Raw genomic sequence first — 22,507 nt, 5'->3', positions numbered from 1 at the left:
GAGGGGGGGGGGGGTCACTACTTTTAGGTTAGACTTTACTACATCAGGTACAAACATAAACCCGATGTCATATCAGTTAATTGAAACATGATTTTCTCCATTATATATTGAAATCTGGCAATTTTTTTAACAATGGAGCTTGTGTGAAGTATATTATATTTTAGTATATGTATATTTTCATCAACATTATAATATTAAATAATATAATTAAAGGCCCTTAGATCCTGCGATGCAGGATTGGTAGGTAGCTTTGTAGTGTGTGATAAATGACTAAATGCACCACTATCTATAAATAAAGTAAATTTTTCATTGGTATACTTACAAATTACATATGTTGACTGCATATATAATTACAATACAGAGGAGCACCCATTTGCATAACGTGATGCAAATAAAATAGAAATCAGATAGAACTATTTATGACTGCGCATTAAGTCCCCCCTCCCCCCAAAAAAGTCAGCAATAATTCCATCTGATTCCTGAACAGCATCACCTAGTTAAAATGGGATGTTCCTTCCTTTAATCAAATTAGTTTCATATTAGTGTGGACTGGTACCTTTGGTCCTCCCAAAAGTAATTGTCCAAAATAAAATTCTGAGTTTATCAAAATCAATTTGATGTGATTTATCATGAACATTCAACAGGAGTATTCCCGAAAAATCAATAACTACATCATAGCATGAACATAACTTTTCTGGAAGAAGAGAGAATTAGGTACCTTGGGCAACAACCAACAGGAATGATAAATAAAAAAAAAAAAAAGATAGATTAAAACCCAACCTGTTATAAGATTTGTTTTGAATTACTCAAAGAAAATTCAAAAGGCTTTTCATAGAAAAAAGATATTAATAAGTTGTCAAAAGATTTGTTTTATAAAAATTTACTTGTTTTAATTATACAAATATATTTAACAACTAAAAGATTGTATAAAATACCAATGTTGTAGTCTAAAATAACATTGTTTTTAAATTTATTTAAAAAAAAAAAAATTATTAAATATCTGTCATTTATTTCACAAATGTGTTCTATAAACATACAAAACAGCATTTTAACAACTTGAATAAAATACTCTTGGAAAAATAATGTGATAAATACACTTTTATATAAATTTATGATAAACTGTTTTCAAATTCTTCAGCTGAGTAGAAATAATTCTTGTTTGGAATTGAATAAACATATGTGTGCTATTTTATTTTTTTAAATTTATTATTTCCCTGCAGGCATAATTATTTCCTTTACTTTTTGTAAGAGGACATCCTTTTTTTTGTCTTTCGAAAAAGGAATACCTTTTCCTTTAAGATAGCAACAAAGTGAAGGAACATTTACTTTTTCTATCTGATTTGTTAACACTAAATTTTCAATTTCGATTGCAGATAAGAGGGTAGGTTTCTTTCGCTGAAACAAATATTGTTAGGACTCATTAAAAGTTATAAATATATAAACTATAGGATACAAATAAATAACACTAAAACCTTAATTAAAAGAATGATATTCGAGTACTATAGAATATTTCAAGAATATAGATTGCTTTAAAATTAAATTATATTCTAAATCTTGGTGGCCAAAAACTACAGAAAAAATGTATTATACTTGAGAATATTAAATAAGGGCAAGCCTAGGTGCAGCAGAATGCAATAACATGCATCATGAAAGTAATGCTTAACCTAACTCTCATGCACAATTGTAGACAAAAATATGCATAAAGTAGTGTACTCAGATTTAAAAATACCTGGAATTATAAACCAAAAAATTCTTAATGAGCTTGAGAAAAGAGTGGATCAACTCAGTGAATGATTATTTATCCCAGAAATTTGACTTAAACAATTAGTTTAAAGCAACTAATAGCTCCAAACAAGCAAATGTGCAAAGAGGACCCAAAATTGAATACAGGGTCCTGGTTTGGTAAAATGATGGATCTGTTAAGAAAAGAAAACCAAGGAAAGTTAGGAGCAGTGTTGGGGAGAAAGTAATTTCAAAAATAAAATTATATGTTTACAAGTAATTTTATGGTAATAGTAACTACTTGATGAACATGAACCATTACAGTTCTACTTGCGGTATACAATTACTAATTAAGTCAAAGGAAATGCATTTAGCAATTAGTCTTACATAATTTTAACTACTTTTTATCAAACATTAGTCAGGAGCAAATTGTAGTAGAATCCTAGCAATGGGATCAAATGCAACTGTCTCCCAGGCTGAAATACATGCAATAAAAATAGACCTCTTAGGGAAAAACGAAAGATATATCAGACAGCCTAGCAATAGTAAATACTTTCAATTATAACACAATCACGTCATAGCTGGCTAGTCAGGAATTGCTTTGGAATCTTGCAGCAATTTACTTATTGTAATAAGCATACCTTAATTTGGACATTAAGGTAGTTGACGTCTTAGTAAGGAAGGTATCAGAAATTATGTCAACTAGTCCACAACCATACTGTAACATATCAGTTTAACCAGAAAAGAAATTGAAACCTGAGAAAGAAGAAATAACTTTTACTGGATTCCAAAGCCTAGTGAATGAACATTCTTAAATTTCTACCAATTCAACCTAACTTAACAAGTATTAAGAACCAGAACATAGGGTCACCACATAAACCACTGTCCATAATGTGATCTGAAGAAAGTAAAGTTAGTGAAAGATTCATCCTGCCAGCTGTGGTAAGAAGATGAAGTAAGAATAAAAAAGCATATCTATGCAGATGTGAAGCTCTTTCCTTTTACATATTGCAGAAGCAAGAATAGGCAATATTTAAAACTTATAAACTTTACTAGTTTAAATTCCACGAAGAATCTATGTATTTTGTATGTGAACCTACAATGGGTTGCAGAGAAGGTTTCTTATCCCTTATTATAACAATAATACATAAAAATTATGTGCTAATAAGAAAGTTAACCTCTTTTGGTGCAGTTGGAGGGAAATCCAATCTTTTCACTATATTCAGTTTAGTATTGATATCGAGATTATTGTTTTCAATTACAATTGGCAAAGTCTGTTTATCAGATACAATATTGTTAATTTTGATTTTATTCTGAAAAATATAATACAATCAAAACATGTAGTTTTAAAAGGACAAAATATATAATTTCATACTGAAGAACGTACCTCTTCTTCTTCAATTAACATGGAATCTTGAACGGAATCAGCCAATGGACTTTCAAATAAATTTGATGTTAAATTAATTTCATGATTAGGTTCAATTAGATTTTGAATAGCTTCTTCCAGGTTAATTTTTTCAATCTGAAAAAAAGGAGTATACTGTTATGAACATGGCTGCAAGTTTTCACTAACAAGTAAAAGTTGGAAAAAAAAAAAAATAGAAGAAGAATACAGTAGTGTCAATAAACTAAACAATTTATTGTATATTGAAGTAATAGATATTTTACATCTCTTGTCAAATAAAATCAAAAAGTGTTAATTTTTACCATGAATAGAACAGAGACATAGGAAATTGAACAATTCAAAATGGATATTATGAAAAATATAAGAAAAAGTTGATTAAGATTAATAAGGTGGAGAAAACATTGTTATAGTGATGATAAAAGAAAATTTATATTTAGGCACCATAATGTATTTCAAACTCTACAATTTTCAATAAAGAAATAATACAATAAGGAAGAAGATTATAACTATACCCAGGAAGATATAATAATGACCATGAAATTTTGTGGGTTATACAAATATTTAGACGTATTAAAATGGGAAAATAATTAAAATAGTGTAAGCATAAACCCTAATGATAAACATTATACAATAAACTACCATTTGTTCATCCTTTTCACAGCATATATCATTTATTTCTGTTACTGCCTCTTGAACATCAATTTCAGCTCCCACTTCTTGAATATTAACTTCAGAAGCCATTACTGAATTGTTTTCTTTGAGAATCTTAATATCCTTTTTTTTCTAAAAAATAAAAAACAAAGCTATAATAATTATTATTTGTCTTATAACTGAGTGAATGATACTAATATACTTATTTTATTCTACCAATGTTTCTTCCTGCATTTCAGGACTAAATACAAACAAGGCCAAGTACAGGGATAAATGACAAGGCCATCTCCAAATCTTTCTTTCTAGTTTACGCCATTCCTTATTAATTTTGAGATGTCTTCAGTAGACAGAGCACCAGTATTAACCTCAGTCTAATTGAGAGAAAGAAAAAGAAAAGACAACATCAATTTCAACCTCAGTTTTGTAAACAGAAGGGATGAGAGAATACAGAGTATCAGTATCAACCACAATCTAGTAAAGAAAAAGGAAGAGAGGAAACAAAACATAGATATCAACCTCAGCCTGATTGAGAGAAAGGAAGAGAGGAAACAAAGCATCAATATAGACCTCAGTCTAGTCAAAAGAAAGAAAGAGAGGATAATTACCATTGGTATCATCTTCAGCCTAGTTGAGATGGGAAGGAAGAGATGTGAGTGAAGGAATAAGGGGAGGCAAACCTTAGTAGTATCCTTGATTAGCACTGAATAATAAAACCTTTTGGTCGAGTCATATCTTTTGCATAATCTCTAGTATAGCCATCAAAACAGAGTCATGAAATTTGAATACACAAAGGAATGAAGACTCATCCATACTAACGATATTTCCATAAAATGTTAATGTTAAAGGCACATTAGGTTAATAGGAATGTATTTAAAAGATTCAAGTTAAGAATTAGAATATAAACAAACATAGTGTAGGAACATTAATTTTATTGAGGAAAAATAATTTAACTAGGAAAACAATCCCATTTCACAGCCCTCGAAGGATGGTGTTGTAATTGGAGGATTAAGATAAATTCCAACAAATCCCATCAAATCACCTTTACCCTTCGTCGTAAACCTACCGACTGTCCTACTGTTTCATTTAATAATGTTACTCTTACCCCTGTCGCACAGATCCACTACCTTGGACTACATCTGGACAAAGGATTAACCTGGAATGCTCACACAAGACTGAAAAGACAGGAAACTGCACGTCGATTTTGACTATTACAGCACTTACTAGACAAACGGTCTAAACTTCCAACTCATTACAAAAGACTGATCTACATGACTGTAATAAGGCCAATATGGACATATGGAGTTGAGCTTTGCGGCTTCACTAAACCTTCGAATTCCTCTCATATATCCCATCCTTACAATCCAAAATCCTTTGTAAAATCCTCAATGCTCCTTACTTTGTCACAAATAAAATCATACATAAAAACCTTAATGTTCCCTATATAACCGATCTAGCCCAAACCAGATATCACTCCTTCCATTTTGTACCTTTATTGACCTCCACCCGGATTATCTTTCTATAATGTATCATTTAATTACAATCATGTTTATTTACATAAATATTTATTGAAGGAAAGTAGTAAATATCAGCTGGAATTATTCTAACGACTAAGCATTAATGAAGAGATTAAGTGTTTACTTCATTATAGTTACCTTTTTCTTTTTCTCTTTCTTTTTAATTTCATTATTAACACTTTTCCTATTATTAGAACAGATTTCAGAAGTCAATGATTTTGATTTAGATACTGACTTAGAGACTTTTTTTCTTTCCTAAAAATAAAAATTGAATAAGACAAGATAATTCTTAAGGAAATAAAGAAGTAGAAACTTACAGGAGAATATGTTTAGACGTTTTTGATAAAAGCTAATATTCAAGGTTATAAGAAACATGGAATTTCATAAGGAATTATTTCACTTTTATGTTTTACAATAAGAGGAAAAACAACAAAATAAATAATTCACAATTTTTTAAACTAGTGAACTTTTTTATGTGCAGTTTTCCATGGACATGTGCATTTTAAAACACCTTGATAACGAAAAAAAATATTTTCGCCCATTGATCCATCTCTTCCAAAAGACTAATAATTTTGATGAAAATCTTGAAGAATCTTTTAAGAACTTTAACTTTCAATCTAAAGAATAAATATCATAAAAATCAAAACTAAAACAACACTTAATCCACCCTAGAACTTTATTTTATTGTTCATATTCCAAGGCATTAAAAAAAAAAAATTGTAACAAAGATATGAAAGGATGTCTAATAGGATATTCATCATATTATTCATATGCAAGAAATATTACCTCCAATGTTTTAACAGCTCCTTTAGAATGGAGTGATTTTTTTTTCTTAAAAATTGGTTTAAATAGAACATCAGGAGATGGTGTAACATTCATATGAGTTATTTCATTTCTATGTCCAAAATTATTTTCAAAAATAGCTCCATCACAGCTGCCCACATTTATATTAACTTCATGCTGCTCCTTACTTGATAAATTTACAGATTCTTTTTTGGCATGAACATTTGATTCAATTTTATTGAAATAAGGTTTAAAAGGAGGATGGCTTTGGCAAGATTCTTTCTCCTGAAGAAAAGAATCTTCTTCTATTTGAGCAATGGTAGATGAAGGTTGTGATTTTGATTCTACTTTTAACGGCGATGATGGTAGACTTGTTCCATTAAAAGTTAACCTACTAGCTTTAAGAAAACTTCTTTTTTGGCCTCCTTGATTTAATTTGTCAATAAACTGTGAACACTTAGCCAACCAGTTGTCATATTCTAGTTTTTTGTTAGGATCATCCTTGAAAATAAGAAAAAAAACAAATAATGAGATACCAACAACAGTAAAAAAATAAACATATTAATTAATATGTGAACCAAAAAGTTCTGTATATTTATATGAAATTAAACTATTACTATTGAACATGGATAGTTCGATATTGAAAGATATGTAAGAATCCAACAATGGATTTTAAATAGTGTAGAGGCAGTTTATATTCGAGGCCCAGTATAATGAATTTACCGTAATATAATACCAGCAATTTAACTATACTAGTATTATATTATAAAATAAAAGAGTAATTAATATTTATGTACCAAAAAATAAAAATAATAAAATTTATGTGATTATTTAATTTTAACTAAATACAATGATTAATATCAAACTTAAATTGTTTATTTAATCTATGTATGCTCAAACCAAACAATACGGAAATATAATTGAGACAGATAGTATTTAATATTTTCTTCAATAATTGTAATTTCTTATCAAAACTGTAATAATAGTTGAAGAAATAAAAAGTTTAGTTAAGGAGAATCATTATCTTTTTTTTTCTGGTTTTGCACAACATAATTTAATTTTTTGGCATGTTTTGGTATCTTACTCTAGTTTACATTTGCTGTGTATATGTTACAGTGAGTGAAATACCGAAATCTATAGAATGTCGACTTTTGCCAGTGAATGCAAACATTCACATAACCGCTTGATGTATGTCTGAACTATTTGCTTAATACCCTTATTTCTGACTTACACCGGTAAATGTCAACATTCACCATGTACTAATGGTGAATGTTGAACATGTTGGAGATTTATATTTTTTCCTCTATTTCAGTCGCTATAAAATGTCAGAAAGGTGAGGTAACGTTTTTGCCTCTCTTTCTGAGAAGAGTGACCAAGAATTCAAAACATACATACATTCTAAATGAGAAAATAAAATAATAGTAATAAAAAATTACTTAATTATGTGATTCAAATCTTATTTATTGCAACAACTTGAAGTATTATGACACTTTGAATTGCACAAGAGTTTACTGATAAATAATATATTAATTGTAAAATTTAATAATAACAATACCATCATAATCTATTAATAATATCATTGCTAATGTTTACCTTTGTAGAATGACATTGTTCTGGTTCCATATACAAACTAATATTTTGGCTTTCAAAAGTCATGTTTGCTGAGTCGTCTTCTTGGAATAACCATTTATTCAATAACTCACTATCTAATTCAGCTAATCCTGACTCACTCCATTTAAGTCTCTCTCTCGTCTTTATTTTAAAAAAATAAATAACTTTAATACAATCAATAAGAACAAATATAGTGTATATATAAATAATAATTCAAAGAATGATCTATCTAGTTCCTTCCAATCAAGAATGTTTTGTACTTAACTGAATAGTGGCACCCATCATCTATGAAATTATGATTTAACTACTACAGGCAAATAATGAATAAATAACTGTGCTAAATAACTGCCCTATTTCACTGACAGGTCTAGGGAAAATTCAACAGGTCTTATGGGTAAAGGAATCCATATAGAGGATTTAGGCATAGAACTAAGCTTCCAATTAGGCAAATACTTGAATTTTTCAGGAAAAAATATTTGTTCTTTTCTCTCCAGTTACATGCATGCTCAGGAGTAATTAACTGTGAAAGGATAGGCATCACTATTTATTCAGATATATAATCTACTTTTCAGGTTCCTGAGACACCTATGAACTGGTGAGAGGGTATAAGCAGGCATTGGAATCCTTGTTGTGCATAAAGTCGCTTTAGCTAAGGTGGGTTCCTGAATATAAAGGAATCACTAGCAATGAGAAAGCGGACCAGCTCTCTGGAAGCAGGGCTGAACTTCTTTTAATGGGACCAGAAACCTCTATAGGTTTCTCCAAAATACATCAGCATAAAGAGGTTCTTGACTGGATATGGAGGAAAAGAAGCAGGAAGTGGAGGGAATGTATGGAAATGAGACAGACAAAAGTATTAATTAATCAACTCTCTCCTTCTAGAACCAAGTGTCAACTGGACCTAAATGGAAATGAACTCTAAAAATTAATAGTAATACTTGCAGACCATTGTAGGCTTAAAAGATATCTAATGATTTGTAGGTGAGGAGACTTATGTTTTATCATAAGCCTGTCATTTGACTAAGGAACTGAATAATAACGCTAAATGACACCTAAAACCTTAGTAAACTTGGCTATAATGGCCTTGTATTTTAGTCAAACAAGTCTGACAAAGTAAAAGTAAAAATAGCAGATATTTGTATTCAGAATGGTTCATATATTTCTTATCTCCTACTTTTCACAGAGTCCTAGCAAGGGACAAGCGAGACATGTAAGCCCATTCCCTTCCCCCAGAAAGTAAAAAGAAAAAATTAGATTTAAGTCCAGTCCCTTCTCCCAAAAAAAAAAATCAGTATTTTATAGGCTAGCCTGGAGGTAAATAAGTAAGAACATAACTGAAAAATCTGATTTCATATTTTGAAAAATACAAATGTTTCAATAATACATAATTACTATTTATAAACAGCAAAAAAATATTAGTTGTATACCTATATACATAATATGCATATAATTTCACTTACTTTTATTTTAGGCATATTTTGCAACTCTGATAAATTCATAAGTTTTATTTTATTTCCACAAACTAAAGCTGCCTTAGTAGCTACAGCTTTTGCAAAGTGTGCAACAACATTAGGTTCATCTATATTCATATGCATTCCTCTTCGAACACACTCCAGTGGATACAAAAAGTCATTATTACCGAAAAAAGATATACCAACATATATAGCAGAAGAATCATCTTCAGGAAGCCTGTACCCATACTGAAAATTAATAAAATAACTAAGAGGTAAGACAACACAGAAATACCTGGATATGAAATATCCAGCAAAAAGTTGCAGATTCCTATGCTTATTTTAGAATATGATTATAATGTTCATTCTATTGTTAGGTTAAAAAAAATATTTTGGAATTTAAAAAAATAAGTTTAGGCTTATATTAAATACATGAAATAACAATCAAAGTAGTTCCCTTCGCAAGTTATATATTTCCATTATCTATGTTACCTGTAGAAAGCTTCTTTCATGCCCTAAAACATCCACTCATTATGTAAAATCCTTGTTACAACATAGCAGTATGAGGTTCATGCAGCCGCTTCCAATATCTCTTTTAACCAAAAATCATATTGGTTCTTCCCAATTTAGGTTTCTTCTTCGGATGACTTTCCTCCCAGGTGATTCTGGCCTACCTTTAGGCTGCTTCCCCTCTATCTTGGCCTCATAGGCCTTTCCCTTTTATTCCATTAAATACATGAAATGAAATAAACATCAAACATGGCCATTATCTATATTACCAGTAGATAGCTGATTTCATACCTAAAAATATCCATTAATGCATATTGCAAGGAAAAGATAATGATCACACAAGAAAAGAGAATCTTGAGAATAATCCAGAATAGAATATCTCACTGCAACCTCAATATTGTTGTGGCACTGTGAGGCCTCCTGCAACAGAGCTAGAACATGTCTTCATTTTGCCTACATGCTACTTGAAACCTTTCCTAGAATGAATTATCGGCGTTAAAGTTCATACAATTCCGAGATTAATAGACTAATCACTATCAAAATAAATTAAATTTTTATAGCCAATCACAATTCAATATAAACTTTTTTTTTTCAGACAATTAGGAAAATTTAAATATTTTGGTAATTAGTTTGAAACATTCAGGTAGAGAGCTTATAACTAGCCGCTAGTTGGTATCAGTAATAAGTTGTGGGGCAACTATCATTACCTTAATTTTAAATGATGTAAAAACAATAAATCAAACAAGATATTTTCGCTTTCCGGAGAAAAGAGGCATATTTTGTAGCAGACAATTTTTTTTAAATCTTGTATTTTATATCAACTCCATAGCACTATTCTACTACATCAAAGAATAAATATTTAAAAACAATATTCCTTTTTTTATTCAGCAGTACAATCTATTATTCATTCCAAAGCTTTGTGGCTTTCCCTGGAACTCTCCGTGTCTTGTTAGAATCTGTGAGACCCAGTAATTTGGGAGAACTCAATGAACCTTCAATCTTGCACGAACAGTGGAAAAGAACTCCCTCAGAGTAGCGCCTTTTTGGTTCTTCATACACCATCTATTCCACTCTTCTATCGAGTCCTCCTGAAAATGTTCTTCCACAGATTTGGGTTCTAACCAAACCTCTCGCAGACTCTCTCTGATAGCGATACCAGCCCCTGCCTCTTCAGTTTAACTTTATTGGATACTTAACAAAATCCTGCATGAGGATTAACGCTCTGGCAAACACTTGCACCATCTTATGCCACACTGTTATGTAGGTCGTCTTCTTGACCCTCAACCATGCCACTCTCCTATTGTTGCTACGTGACGATTTGGCTACAGGCTAGGTAGGTATATCTCAGGTATACCTGATACCCAATACAGATACCCAAGACTACGCCTTTATAAATAATCATTGTAGCGGGGTACCTGAGGCTCCAGCATGCACTTCCTATTCTGCACAATCCATTTACAGATAGGTTCACCCTATCTCTTAGGTATTCCAGGTGAGGGGTAACATCAAAGTTTCTTCTTATTTTAATGCCAAGATATGTCACCTCTTCATCAGCTGGTCTCAGTATCTGTTTATGAATATTGAAACTGATAGGATAAGCCCAGTCTATAGAGCCTCTTATGAGTATGGCCTGTGTCTTGGCTGTCCCCATACTAAATTTCCTCCTCATACACCACAGGCAGCCTCTTTCTATTTTCTGTTGGCTACCCCTGATCTTGAAACTCCGCTGACTGAGGTAGCTACTTACGAGAGAGTATAGGTTGTCGGGATGTCGAACTCTTGCAACCGCTGGAGTACAAAGGGCCACTAAATGCTATCAAAGGCGGAGGAAATGTAAAAAAGCATCAGCAAGATGTATTTTTCCACCCTCTCCTCTATGCACCTTGGCAACTCTCAGTAGTGAATCTGTAGTTCCCTGCCATAGGTCAAGCCAAATTTCCGTGGATGGTTTGCAGCACTAAGAATCAGTTTAAGCCTGACGACCATCATATGCTGCAAGACCTTGCTGACAACAAGAAGGTAAGTTTTTACTTTGTGGAAACGACCCAAAATAAAAATCAATCCAATATTGTCAATCATAGACAGGACAATATTCTGTAACACAATCTGTCGATGTAAAAGGTCCGGTCATAGAAGATAGGGTTAGAAATTAAATTGCACATAAAATATTTTAAGTCTGGCCATGAGAAAATTATTAAAAGTATCATCAAAATGGCAAAGATGACCGATTTCCTCTCCTCCCCTAATAAAATAAAGGAAACCTAATTTACTTCTTAGGATTAGTTACTTGACAAAGAGCATGTTTCTTACATAAGTTAAATATAAATCACTCAGCTAAATCAGAATCTAATTACAACAGGTCTCTTCCAGGAGTGCAGGAATGATCTTGACAGCCACTTCATATTCTTTTGTTCCTAATTCTTCACCCACTCCTGACATTCAACATCACAAATCAGAAAAATTCTTTTCTTCCATCCTTCCCTAAGAATTTTATGATGAATTATTAACCACCTTAAAAAACCAATAACAAGACTATTAATGAAATTAATAAAATCGTCTCTCCCAATCTTAATCATATCTACAATTGTTCCTAGCAAAACTCCACATTTCTTTCTTCTTGGAAAATCACTTTAATTCCACTGATAAATTCAATTCTTTTAGATTGATCTACACAGTACAGATCTACACAGTATGTGGGAATTCCTAGTTACCCTCCATCTAAGACCCTATCCCTTTCCTGTAGTGTTCCGCAGAGTTAACACTATTGATATGAGAGTTGATAGTGATGCTGGGTTGGCTTGTGATTGAAAGTTTTTAAACATTAATGAAAAAGTGGCGGGGTACGGCAATTTGATTGATATTAATGACCTAAGCAGAATAGCCAGCAAAAAGTTTTTAAATAATTGGATGTGAGAACAAATTTATATTTAAGATTGTCCCTGAGGATGTCCGAAATCAGGAAGTAAACACTATTATTTAATACATATAATATAATATATAAATATATTCATATACATACAGTGTTTTTCCAATGACGCCGCATTTGCTGATAATCTTCAAATGTTGAATTTTTAGGTATGCGATTGGTCACATAAACTAAATAACCTCTTTTAAAACTAAATAACACATAAATTAAATACAATTATTTAAAAATATAACTAAATATTTTTCTCTAGTATAATTTTAAAATGAATCATTATCAGAACCTGCTCATATGAAATTATGATCTAAAAAATGATAAGAAATTGATTAGATCTACAGTCCTAATACAGATGAGGAAACTAGTCTAATCAGATAAACTCAAAATCTAATTTTATAAAAATATTATAATAAAACAAAGTTTAAATAATTTTACTGACTCCCATTTTAAACACGAGAAAAATGATTAATAATTTTGATCGGAAAGCTTGTTTTTATACATGAAGTTGTCTGCTGATTATCACTTGATTGTGTAGATACAGCCCAGAAACAGGAAATGCTCGGCTTGTATACAAGTTTAGTACAGTCTTAGATATTAGAGAAAATACATAGCCTTTTCAACAAAAATCCAAACAATATTTATTACAACAGTTTTCTATATTTTCACCTGATCTATTTGTTGGTCATATTTACCCACATCAAACTGCATTCTAAAATATGCCTTTTATTCAGCTAACTCTTGGCAGTTTGATTTTGTAATTTCTGGCAGTTCACCAAATATGTTCAAGGTAATGAACTTTTTTATAAAAAGGAAGTTTGTAAGAACATTTCTTTAAATTGATAAAAGTATAATATATTGATTGAGCTATAAAATTATTTAGGAAATGTGGAAAGCATGAGAGGTGTCCCAGTTTTAAAAGTGTGCTAATTATATTCATGTTAGCACTACGCCTCAGCAGTAGTCTTCAACCCATTAGGATGCAGAGAGTACACTACTTCTCCAGCAGTCCACACAGCCCAGTAACTGAACCCACCTCCATATCCATGTATACATTAAATTATTGTCATAGGATTGAAAATTATATTCCTTACAAGAATTGATAAATTAGAAACAATATAACCTATAGTGTCTCATAAGGGTTTACAGGGATCTCTTATTCATCTCATCAGTCTTTCCATACATAAAATGTATGATAAAATAAACCTTGTTTATCGGAAGTTCCAAAGTTCTACATTCCTGCCTTTAACCAAGTACATTGCAAGATTGAAATATAATAGTGACAAAAATATCAATTACAGTATTGTAGACTATAATAATCCAATGAAGTATGATAATAAACAAAATATCATACTTCACAGTAGGCATACATACAAGAGGAGACAACCTCTTTACATAATTAGGAAATGTCTCATTTTTTTTTGTGATTCCAAACTCAATCTTCCATCATGTGCAATCCCAATCATAATTTGAAGAAACCTTATTCTTCTTATTTCTGACCACAGAATTTATAACTGTTCAGGCAATGTTGGTTTACTATAAAGGTTCAAATTGTAATTATTTTTGACAGTTTTCATAATCCAAACAAGAACTGCTTTCCAGAATGTGTCTTAGATAATTTTATAAATTCTAAGACCCATTAGAATGAAACCTCATTAAGAGGGTCAACAAAAGTTATTCAATAATTTCCCTCTCTCCCTCCAACAAATTGGATAAATTGCTTTGAAAATTATTTGCAGATGGAATGCAAATAATTTTCAAAGCACTGATAACTATTAATACTTTTATTACTTGCTAAAAACCCTCAACCATTAAGCAGAAACTACATACTTATCCAATTTATGCTTCCAGAACAATTATCATATTAATTTTGATTCTATACTTTTTTTTAACTCCTACCTTCGTCACTAACAAAATAATTTATAAAAATATTACAGCACCTTTGTCTTACATTATACTAATTTTGAATTCTAATGAATACAACAAAAGAATGTTCAAAAAACAAACAATAGTAATAAAAACAAAATAAACAGAAATATTCACCTTGGCAATACATGAACCCACTGACGTTCTGAATGCAAATCAATATAAAATGGTTTTGATAATGTCTCTTCTATGTTTGAAGACGGCAAAAGATCAAATAATGATACTTCACGCAACCAAAGCCGTAAAGGAGAAGCATACAACATCAACATGTCACCTAAAATAAATTTAATCATACAAATAAACCATATCAAAATGCTGGATTAAGAGTAATTACATACCCACAAAAGCAGAGCCATTAATTTTAATTTGAAGGAGGGTCAGGATGGACTAAGGAGGCTGCCCCTCCAACTGATTTAGAAGTGGCGGACAGATAACACACTACTCTATTATTCCACAACAATGAGAAAATAATGAATGATTTCATGGTAATAAACATGGATATCATCTAATAAACTTCAATGGATAAAATAGAAATATAATAACCTTAACTTCGGGCAATAATTAGAGAATGGAAGAGGCAGAACCATAGGGCTCAATCCAATCCACATGGCAGAGTGTAGGAACAATCTGGAAGCTATCCTGACCAGACAAATGCATCTCATGAGGAAGGTAATGAATGATACTCTTCTAAGAGCCTACAATAGCTGCCCACAACTTTCAGTTTATTCAATTTTAATCATGAGCAAGAAACAGCAGAAAAGTTTTAATACAAACATGCAGAAATTTCAGAGCAACATTTTTTACAATCTGATGCATTAGAGAGAATCAACAATTAGTAAACAGAAAAGTGAATTATGAAAATAGGCATGTAAAGTATGAGAATCATTCCAGAGTGTTCCACATTAAACTGATGGTCTTAAATCAAGGTAAATAAATAAAAATTAAAATATGCTGGAGGAAAATAATAAATAAAATATTCAACCTATACAGGCATTAATTTAAATGTATAACAACCAACATTTCAATGAGCTAATTAAAGAAAAATTATTTGTAATCAAAAAATAGGCTGAGCACATAAAAATAAACAAAAATGTACAAATACTATTGAAATCCTTCCTGTTTGCTAACTAAGACTTAAGGTTTAAGTTTCATTAACACATTTCTGTATTATTATTTTTTTTTAACAAACCTTTCAAAATTATGTTTAATTCAATCGCATGGAGTCCACCCCGTTGCATTAAAAAGTATCTCCCTTCTACAAAATATTTTTCAACTTTATTCCAAAACGGGGAAAGTTTTACTAATAAATTATAAATAAGACATTGCTCATACATTGGAAGTGACAATGTTCCAACAGACTCAACCTGGAAGGTGAAGAAATAAGTTTAAAGAATCACAATATGAGAGATAAAATCAGTTGATAAAGAAATGCACTAATTAGAAAATTAAAAACCTTCAATTTAAGCTTTTGAAATATAGCATTTAATGAACCACTATTAAGGTATTCTTTCATAGAAATTACATGAATATATCGCAACATTCCTGCAGCAGGTGTTGCTATTATGTTCTTCTCCGAATACAATAGTAATCTGAATAAATAAAAACTAATATAATAAAGCAAATCATCATAAAGTGATACTTTAATAATGTTAAAGGTCATAAATCCAAAAAGAACCTAGTTTTTAACAGTTGCCACTGAAAATCTGACTTCACTGATTGGTCTTTCTTTTCATAAGGATCAATTGACACTAGTATGTGACATAATTCCTCAGAAAGAGGAAGATTGGTAAATATAATGGGTTTTTCCATCATCGACCCAACCCAACTTTCAAAAACAAAAATACGACTTAAAAATATTAAATTTAACAAAGTACGAAAACAATGTCACAAAACTGTTTGGCTTAAATATGCGAAGTAACCACAGTTTAATCCTAAACTGTAAACTTCCGCTTCACTAAGAAGTATACTTGATGAATTATTGTTAATCTATAGTAAAAAAAAATTTATTTTTAATTTAATTTTTTTGTTTAAGTCAGTAATCAAGAAAATTCACTTGGTTAATTTTAATATTAATATAAACATTTGTTATAATGCATTATATAATTATATGATTCAAAATTACTGTTGTACAAATATTACAACTTTAATAAAAAAATATTTCGTCCTAGAATTCAAAAACTGCCATTATACCGCCTTTTTAGTCTCATAAGTAGATTATACGTGGCATAATAATTTTAAATTAATTTAAAGTCTAGAAAACGTATTAATAAATAATTAAAGCTGTTTAAATTGAGATTTTTAAAGTATATCATTCTATCCAATCTGTTATATATTTTTTTTTAGATTTGTTTAGGAATAGCTGTGGCTATTGTATCATATCAGTTCTGACGTGTGGCTTGTTGATTGAAAGATATGTAAACTCAACTGTCCATTTTCGAGCATTTTATCGAGTAGGTTATATATGGCACCTACTAGAAAAACAGAAGGGCTCTTAGCCCGTGTTAATTTTCCTTTATATACTTTGCAAATGTTAACAAGTCGGCATGTCCTTGTTGGAGGAGGCGGAGGCTCAGCTAAAACAGGCGTTGCTAATGGTTTTGTGCGTATTGTCTATATGTAATTTACCCGACAAATTAGCCTATTTACCTGATTAATTTTATTAGCCTTGGAAATATTACAGGAAATTTTTGAGTTATCTTATGATGGAACCCGTTTTTCTGCAGAAGAAGTTATTCGTCATGAAACTGGCCCTAAAGTTGTGATGAATTCAGCTTGTTATAGTGACAAAAAAAGTACATTTTTAGTTGCTGGACAAGAAAGCCACTGTCAGTTATATAGAGTTGGAATTACTGTGGAAAAGGAGGTTTCTGAGGAACCAAGTATTATTTTTAGTACAAACAATAATTTATTTATGTTGGGTTCTGTCCCAATTTTAAAGAAAAAATAATTAATGTATTGCTCTTACAGCAAATGGCATAGTGGAATCTAGCAATCTCAGAAACAGAAAACCTTCCAAAAATCTCCAAAATGGTTTCAATGAAGTTAAGAATATTGTTAAAAAAAAATTAGCTTTTAAATTTAACTGTGGTGATAGTATACAGTCTGACTTTAGGTAAGCCTAACTTTATTTTATTTAATGTTGTTTTCATTTCTGTAGTTTTGCATATTTCTTACGAATATTGTTCTATGAGTTTATCTTTATTTCTTGTTTATTATTTTTGAGTGAAAATTATAAATTGGTAAGTAACACCCCAAAGTTGTGATAATTCAGTTTGATATTGTGATAACAAAAGTATATTACATGATGAAGTTTCATGTTATTTATACCAGAAGACAGATGTCCTTGTAATATTTCAACAATAGGAAAGTGTGGTAGTGTTTATGTTCAGGCTGATGGTGGATGATGAACCTAACCTTCTTAACAGTTAAGTCAGCGGAATGAGAAAAATTGAAGATAAAACAATAACTCACAAAATAATGACAAACAAGAAAGATACAAGTTTATAAGTTTTATATTAAGTTAATATTATAAGGTCACAAGGTCCGACTGTTCTACAGGAGTCTACATCTGTCTGTTATTTGTTTGTGGTGGTGGAGGAATTTAACTCACTGATAAAAAATGATAGAATGTTTTACCAATATTGTCCATTATAACCTTACCTCTTTGGTAAATCACTTTCCTTTCATCTCATCATGAAATCAATTCATTCCCATCTAGTTTTTTTTTCTTGAGTTGTTGAAACTAGAACGTTGGTAAAGAAGTTTCACTTCAAAAAACGCATTGACACAAAGATCTTAATTATTTTAATTAGTTTAATTGAAAAATATTTTTAAAAATACCAAAATAAGTGATAATGAACTTGCTGTACACATCGGATTAAAAATTGATAAAAATATTACTACCCAAACTATGAAAAATGGGCCTCATGAAGCTTTATACAAATGGTGAATATGTAGCTGTTTTTGTCTACTAAATTGGCACATACGCAATCTCAAACCATGATATAGATCTCATTGTGCTGAACTATTGCTCATAACTTTTTGGATCTGAAGGGTTTTCCTTTCTGCATTTTAAGTAATGACTACTGTTCACATTGTACCAGAACAGTAGTTTTAGATCAATATCAGACCAGATATTTTGTAGCGATAACTTAAAGAACGCAATGTTAAATATTAAACATTTGTGCCATTGATTATTAGTATTCATTATTATTATTTATTTCAGTGAAAAAGAACCATGCCAAAGGGTAGTTACTATATCTCGTTGTGGTGGTTGGATGGCGACTGGTGGAACTGATGGTGTTGTAAGAGTCTGGTCGTTTCCTGGCCTCCGATTGATTAGAGCTCTTAAAGCCCATACAAAAGAGCTAGATGATTTACATTTCAGTCCTGATTCAAAGCAGGTGTTCTTTTTACATTGTTTTTGAGACTAATTAAAAGTTTGTTATAGGTGAAATTAAATCATGTACAAAACCCATTTCTCTTAAATTGTATTATCCATGAGTGGAACAAATATAGAAAAAAATAAATGATATAACGAGAATCATTTATATATTTTGACAGAAGGTGAAGGTATTCTTGAGCTCATTGTAAAGTTCTGTCCCCACCAGGACTATTTCTACTGTCAGATAAAGTAGAATATAAATTACTATTCTATCTAATATTATCTTCCTTGATACATTATTCTTTATTAAGAAATTTTTAGTTGACAGACGTTTGCCCTTTGTACAGACATACTGTAATTTACAAGCTCTTACAGTATAGCTGTAGATGGGATAATGGTCCTGAAATGTCTTTAAACTATAAATTTCTTTATAAAGAATTATATTTCAAGGAAGATGATCTCCATTACACCTTAAACCCATTGTATTAAAATTAAAATATGTGATAATTAATATCTTCCATTCTAAAATAATTTAAATTATTATCAAGATTTTAAGTTGGGCCTGAGAAGTGAAACTTAATAACTATCGATATTAATTGTGTTTCTTAATTTTAAGTAATATCATATGTACATAATGAGGATAAGTAAGTAAAGCTCAGCATCAATACCCTTGCTATCTAAAGCCAACTCTAAGTGTAAAGCACCCTCAATCCTACCTAACACATAATATAGTCTTTTTTCTGAGTCGATGTTGAGGAACCTCTGCTTCGGCTTCTTGACCTTGGTCACCCTCTGTTTTCGGTTGATAGTATTTTTTTTTTAAATGTTATATTCTTTTCTAAACTTTATTATCTTTTGGATTTTGAAGCAAACTTGTACAAATATCTAATTGTTATTGAGCTTGGGAAGCTTACCTTTATCATCTGGACTGTAAATTTTGTACTTCGAGCTTTTTTAAATTGAGGGTTACCGCACAATTTAAATCTCTCATTTCATATCTTAATTCTTGAGTGTTTGGAAATAGATCCTTACTGATAGACTGATGCAATCAGCATCACCATCTCAGAAGGATGAACTGAACTGTCATTTTAAAATTAATCATATTTCACCTTCCATCCTCAAAGTTCCTTGACTACTGCCTTCGCAGTTTAGTCCTTTATTCCAGTAGTTCCAAGAAGACCGCAAATGACTTTTATTTCTTCTAACATTTTTGGTGAAATTTACAAAATAGATTGTAAGACGTAGATAGTTAGTATACATACTTAATTACAGGTTTATTCTAAATAAATAAAAGGTTCCAATGAGGATTAAACTGGAGACTTAAATGTCTGCAATGAGTCAATTCACAAAGACTTTTTTAACTACCTAATATTATAAGTAAATATTATCTCCTGTACTATCTTCATATTTGCCATTATTTTTTTCAAGTTATGGAGAAATTAAATTTATTATTATAACAATTTTAATGTTTATTTATTCTTATGAATTTAGACCTATTTTAGTTTTAAATCCAACTTTTTTAATGGTAGGTAGCCAGTGTGGCAAAAGATGGACAAGCAATCATTTGGGAACTGAAGTCAGGAAAGCAGGTTCATAAACTTGATTGGACTCATCCAGCAGGAATTAAATATCTCTTTAAAAAATGTCGGTGAGTTATTTCCTTTTAATTTCAAAATATTAGTTTTCATTTCATTTAAAAATTTGTCTTTACATATTGTCAAAGAAAACATCTGAAACTACCTGAAATTATATGATTCCAAATGTTTATTGCTTGTATTGTTGAAATAAGTATTATATTAGCTTCCCAGTACTATGAGTAAGCTTTGCTGTTTTTGACATGTATTTTTAAATTTTGTCTTTTAATTCATCCTTATTTTTCTTTTTTTATTCTATTTACACTAATGTTATGTATTAGACATTCTCGAGAAATTGAAGTTTCTAGTTGTTTTTCATTTAAAAAAAAAATTGTGAAGCCTGAAAATCATTATTAACATAGATTGCATGTCCACTTCCAATTTTTCATTTATTTTCAATATAGGAATGAATGAGTGTACATTAGATGCAGAAAAGTTTCTTCTCTAGAAAGTTGGGTCTTGGTAGAGTGAGTGTAAAAGTATTTTTATTTTAAAGTTTCTCTAATTCAGGTTACCTAAATTGCTTGTCATCTTAAAATCTTCCATTAATATCAGGAATCAAATCTAATCTTCATATAAATTAGACCAAATTTAATGGAAGTTAATAAAATCATAGGGTGATAACTCTAAAAGAAATTTAAGTTGATAAAATATGAATTTTATATTGTAAATAAAATTTCATATGCACAAAACCATTTTAATTCTAAAAAACATTTTGATTTCATATCAACTTTAATAATTTATGTTGGGCAACAAATTAATACTATATTTGCTCAAATATAAGTCAACTTCATCTCTGATATTTTTTTGTCTAAAATTATCGAGTTCGAGCTTGGAAAATTTGAGTTCAACCAAACTCTAAGCTTTTAGTCACTTCATACTTTTGTGATGGGAGACTTAATGCTGCTTAAATTTATGATTAGTGAAAACTTGTTCAATTATTATCAAACATTTTGGAGAGAGGAAATTTAATAAAAAAATTTGTTTCAAATGAGATCATGATTTATGATTATTATGATGCTATTTATTTACTTCTTGAGACATGTATATGAAATTTGGAAATTGATCAATGAAAAGCAAAGCAGGACGAACATTAGTTATAAATATGACAATGAATACATTTTTAGTTATGAATGGTTCATTAATAAATAAATATTATATCCATGATAATTAGATATTGTTTTATTTATAACTAATTTTTGCCGATCTCTTGTTTTTAGTAGCTTTATTTTTTCTCTGAAAATTATTTTCAATATGAGGGTTGACCTATATTTGAGCAAGTACAATTGTTTCAGTTATCTATTTTAAAATTTGGTTGATAAGGATGTAAATTATTCTCTATAATCCTTTTGTTTAAACATGATTTTAATAATTTCTGTATAGGAATTGTCACAGCTTCCTCACATTGAAATGTTTCTGTTATTTCAGCTTTGGCGTGATGGAGGGTAAAGGTTGTAGATTATTTACTACAGTTAATCCTGTTGCTGGTGGGAAGGATGCCCAAGGATGGATCCATGCCTGGGACGATGGCCATATTTCCAAGTCTACATCTGTATCTGAACCTACCTCAGCACTTGCTGTTAGAGATGATGGTATTTTCATTGCTATTGGTACCATGTTCACAGGATCTGTATCAATATACATAGCCTTCTCTCTTCAGGTATTTTTTCTCTATTATTACTTCTAGTATAATGAGGTGTAGATAGTTGACTGTAGATTAATAATTGGAGAAGATGGTCGGGGTATTACAGCAGTTTTAGCTAGGACCTCTTTGCTACAAGCTCCCTGATGAAGTCCTGAAACTCAGGTCAAAATGTCGACATGAATAAATAATTTTTTGTATATTGTAATAATTTTATTTATTAAAAATAAAATAAAAAAGAATTTTTATTCTCTTTATAATTTTTTTCTAATATAGGGTGTTTTTTTAAGCCCGATAGAACTTGAAATTGTAAAAAATAACACAAAAAATTAAATTGTAATCAAAATTTTTTTTTTA

The 22,507-nt window shown here is 30.4% G+C and overlaps 2 protein-coding genes across 8 annotated transcripts in view; one reads left to right on the top strand and one right to left on the bottom strand.

Annotated features, from left to right (window-relative positions):
• Positions 1 to 1,004: 1,004 nt before the first annotated feature.
• On the bottom strand, positions 1,005 to 16,444 carry LOC106686003 (uncharacterized). 2 transcript variants are annotated; one of them, XM_014429065.2, is made up of 13 exons: positions 16,166 to 16,441; positions 15,944 to 16,079; positions 15,680 to 15,854; positions 14,608 to 14,764; positions 12,667 to 12,763; positions 9,147 to 9,386; positions 7,669 to 7,827; positions 6,079 to 6,576; positions 5,431 to 5,547; positions 3,767 to 3,910; positions 3,110 to 3,244; positions 2,901 to 3,035; positions 1,005 to 1,395 (listed from the first exon to the last, which is right to left on the bottom strand). In XM_014429065.2, the coding sequence occupies exons 1-13, from the start codon at positions 16,300 to 16,302 to the stop codon at positions 1,207 to 1,209; spliced, it is 2,319 nt and encodes a 772-aa protein (XP_014284551.1). In that variant the 5' UTR covers positions 16,303 to 16,441; the 3' UTR covers positions 1,005 to 1,206. The 2 variants fall into 2 exon arrangements, with proteins under 2 accessions (XP_014284551.1, XP_014284552.1); XM_014429066.2 differs by lacking the exon at positions 2,901 to 3,035 and having other exon boundaries at positions 16,166 to 16,444.
• Positions 16,445 to 16,818: 374 nt separating this feature from the next.
• Positions 16,819 to 22,507, top strand: part of LOC106685985 (guanine nucleotide-exchange factor SEC12) — a 20,336-nt gene continuing 14,647 nt past the window's right edge. For all 6 annotated transcript variants that reach the window (XM_067049489.1, XM_067049487.1, XM_067049488.1 and 3 more), the window contains exons 1-6: positions 16,819 to 17,089; positions 17,171 to 17,369; positions 17,458 to 17,602; positions 18,716 to 18,893; positions 20,404 to 20,522; positions 21,937 to 22,168. In XM_067049489.1, coding sequence (XP_066905590.1) covers positions 16,952 to 17,089; positions 17,171 to 17,369; positions 17,458 to 17,602; positions 18,716 to 18,893; positions 20,404 to 20,522; positions 21,937 to 22,168 — 1,011 coding nt within the window. In that variant the 5' untranslated portion in view covers positions 16,819 to 16,951. The remainder of the gene's footprint in view (positions 17,090 to 17,170; positions 17,370 to 17,457; positions 17,603 to 18,715; positions 18,894 to 20,403; positions 20,523 to 21,936; positions 22,169 to 22,507) is intronic.

Source organism: Halyomorpha halys, unplaced genomic scaffold (genome assembly GCF_000696795.3).
Source record: "Halyomorpha halys isolate HHAL.00 unplaced genomic scaffold, Hhal_1.1 Scaffold764.1, whole genome shotgun sequence".
In the NCBI taxonomy this organism is placed as follows: Eukaryota; Metazoa; Arthropoda; class Insecta; order Hemiptera; family Pentatomidae; genus Halyomorpha; species Halyomorpha halys.
This window is presented reverse-complemented; position numbering and strand designations above follow the sequence as displayed.

What these genes read in the sequence shown, in the direction of transcription:
- LOC106686003 (XM_014429065.2), bottom strand. Translation starts at nt 16,302, where the DNA reads ATGATGGAAAAACCCATTATATTTACCAATCTTCCTCTTTCTGAGGAA. An exon ending in AAAATATGCCTAAAATAAAA is followed by an intron (nt 7,828 to 9,146) that starts GTAAGTGAAATT and finishes TTTAAAATAAAG; the next exon opens with ACGAGAGAGAGACTTAAATG. An exon ending in AGAAAGAGAAAAAGAAAAAG is followed by an intron (nt 3,911 to 5,430) that starts GTAACTATAATG and finishes TTTATTTTTTAG; the next exon opens with AAAAAAAAGGATATTAAGAT.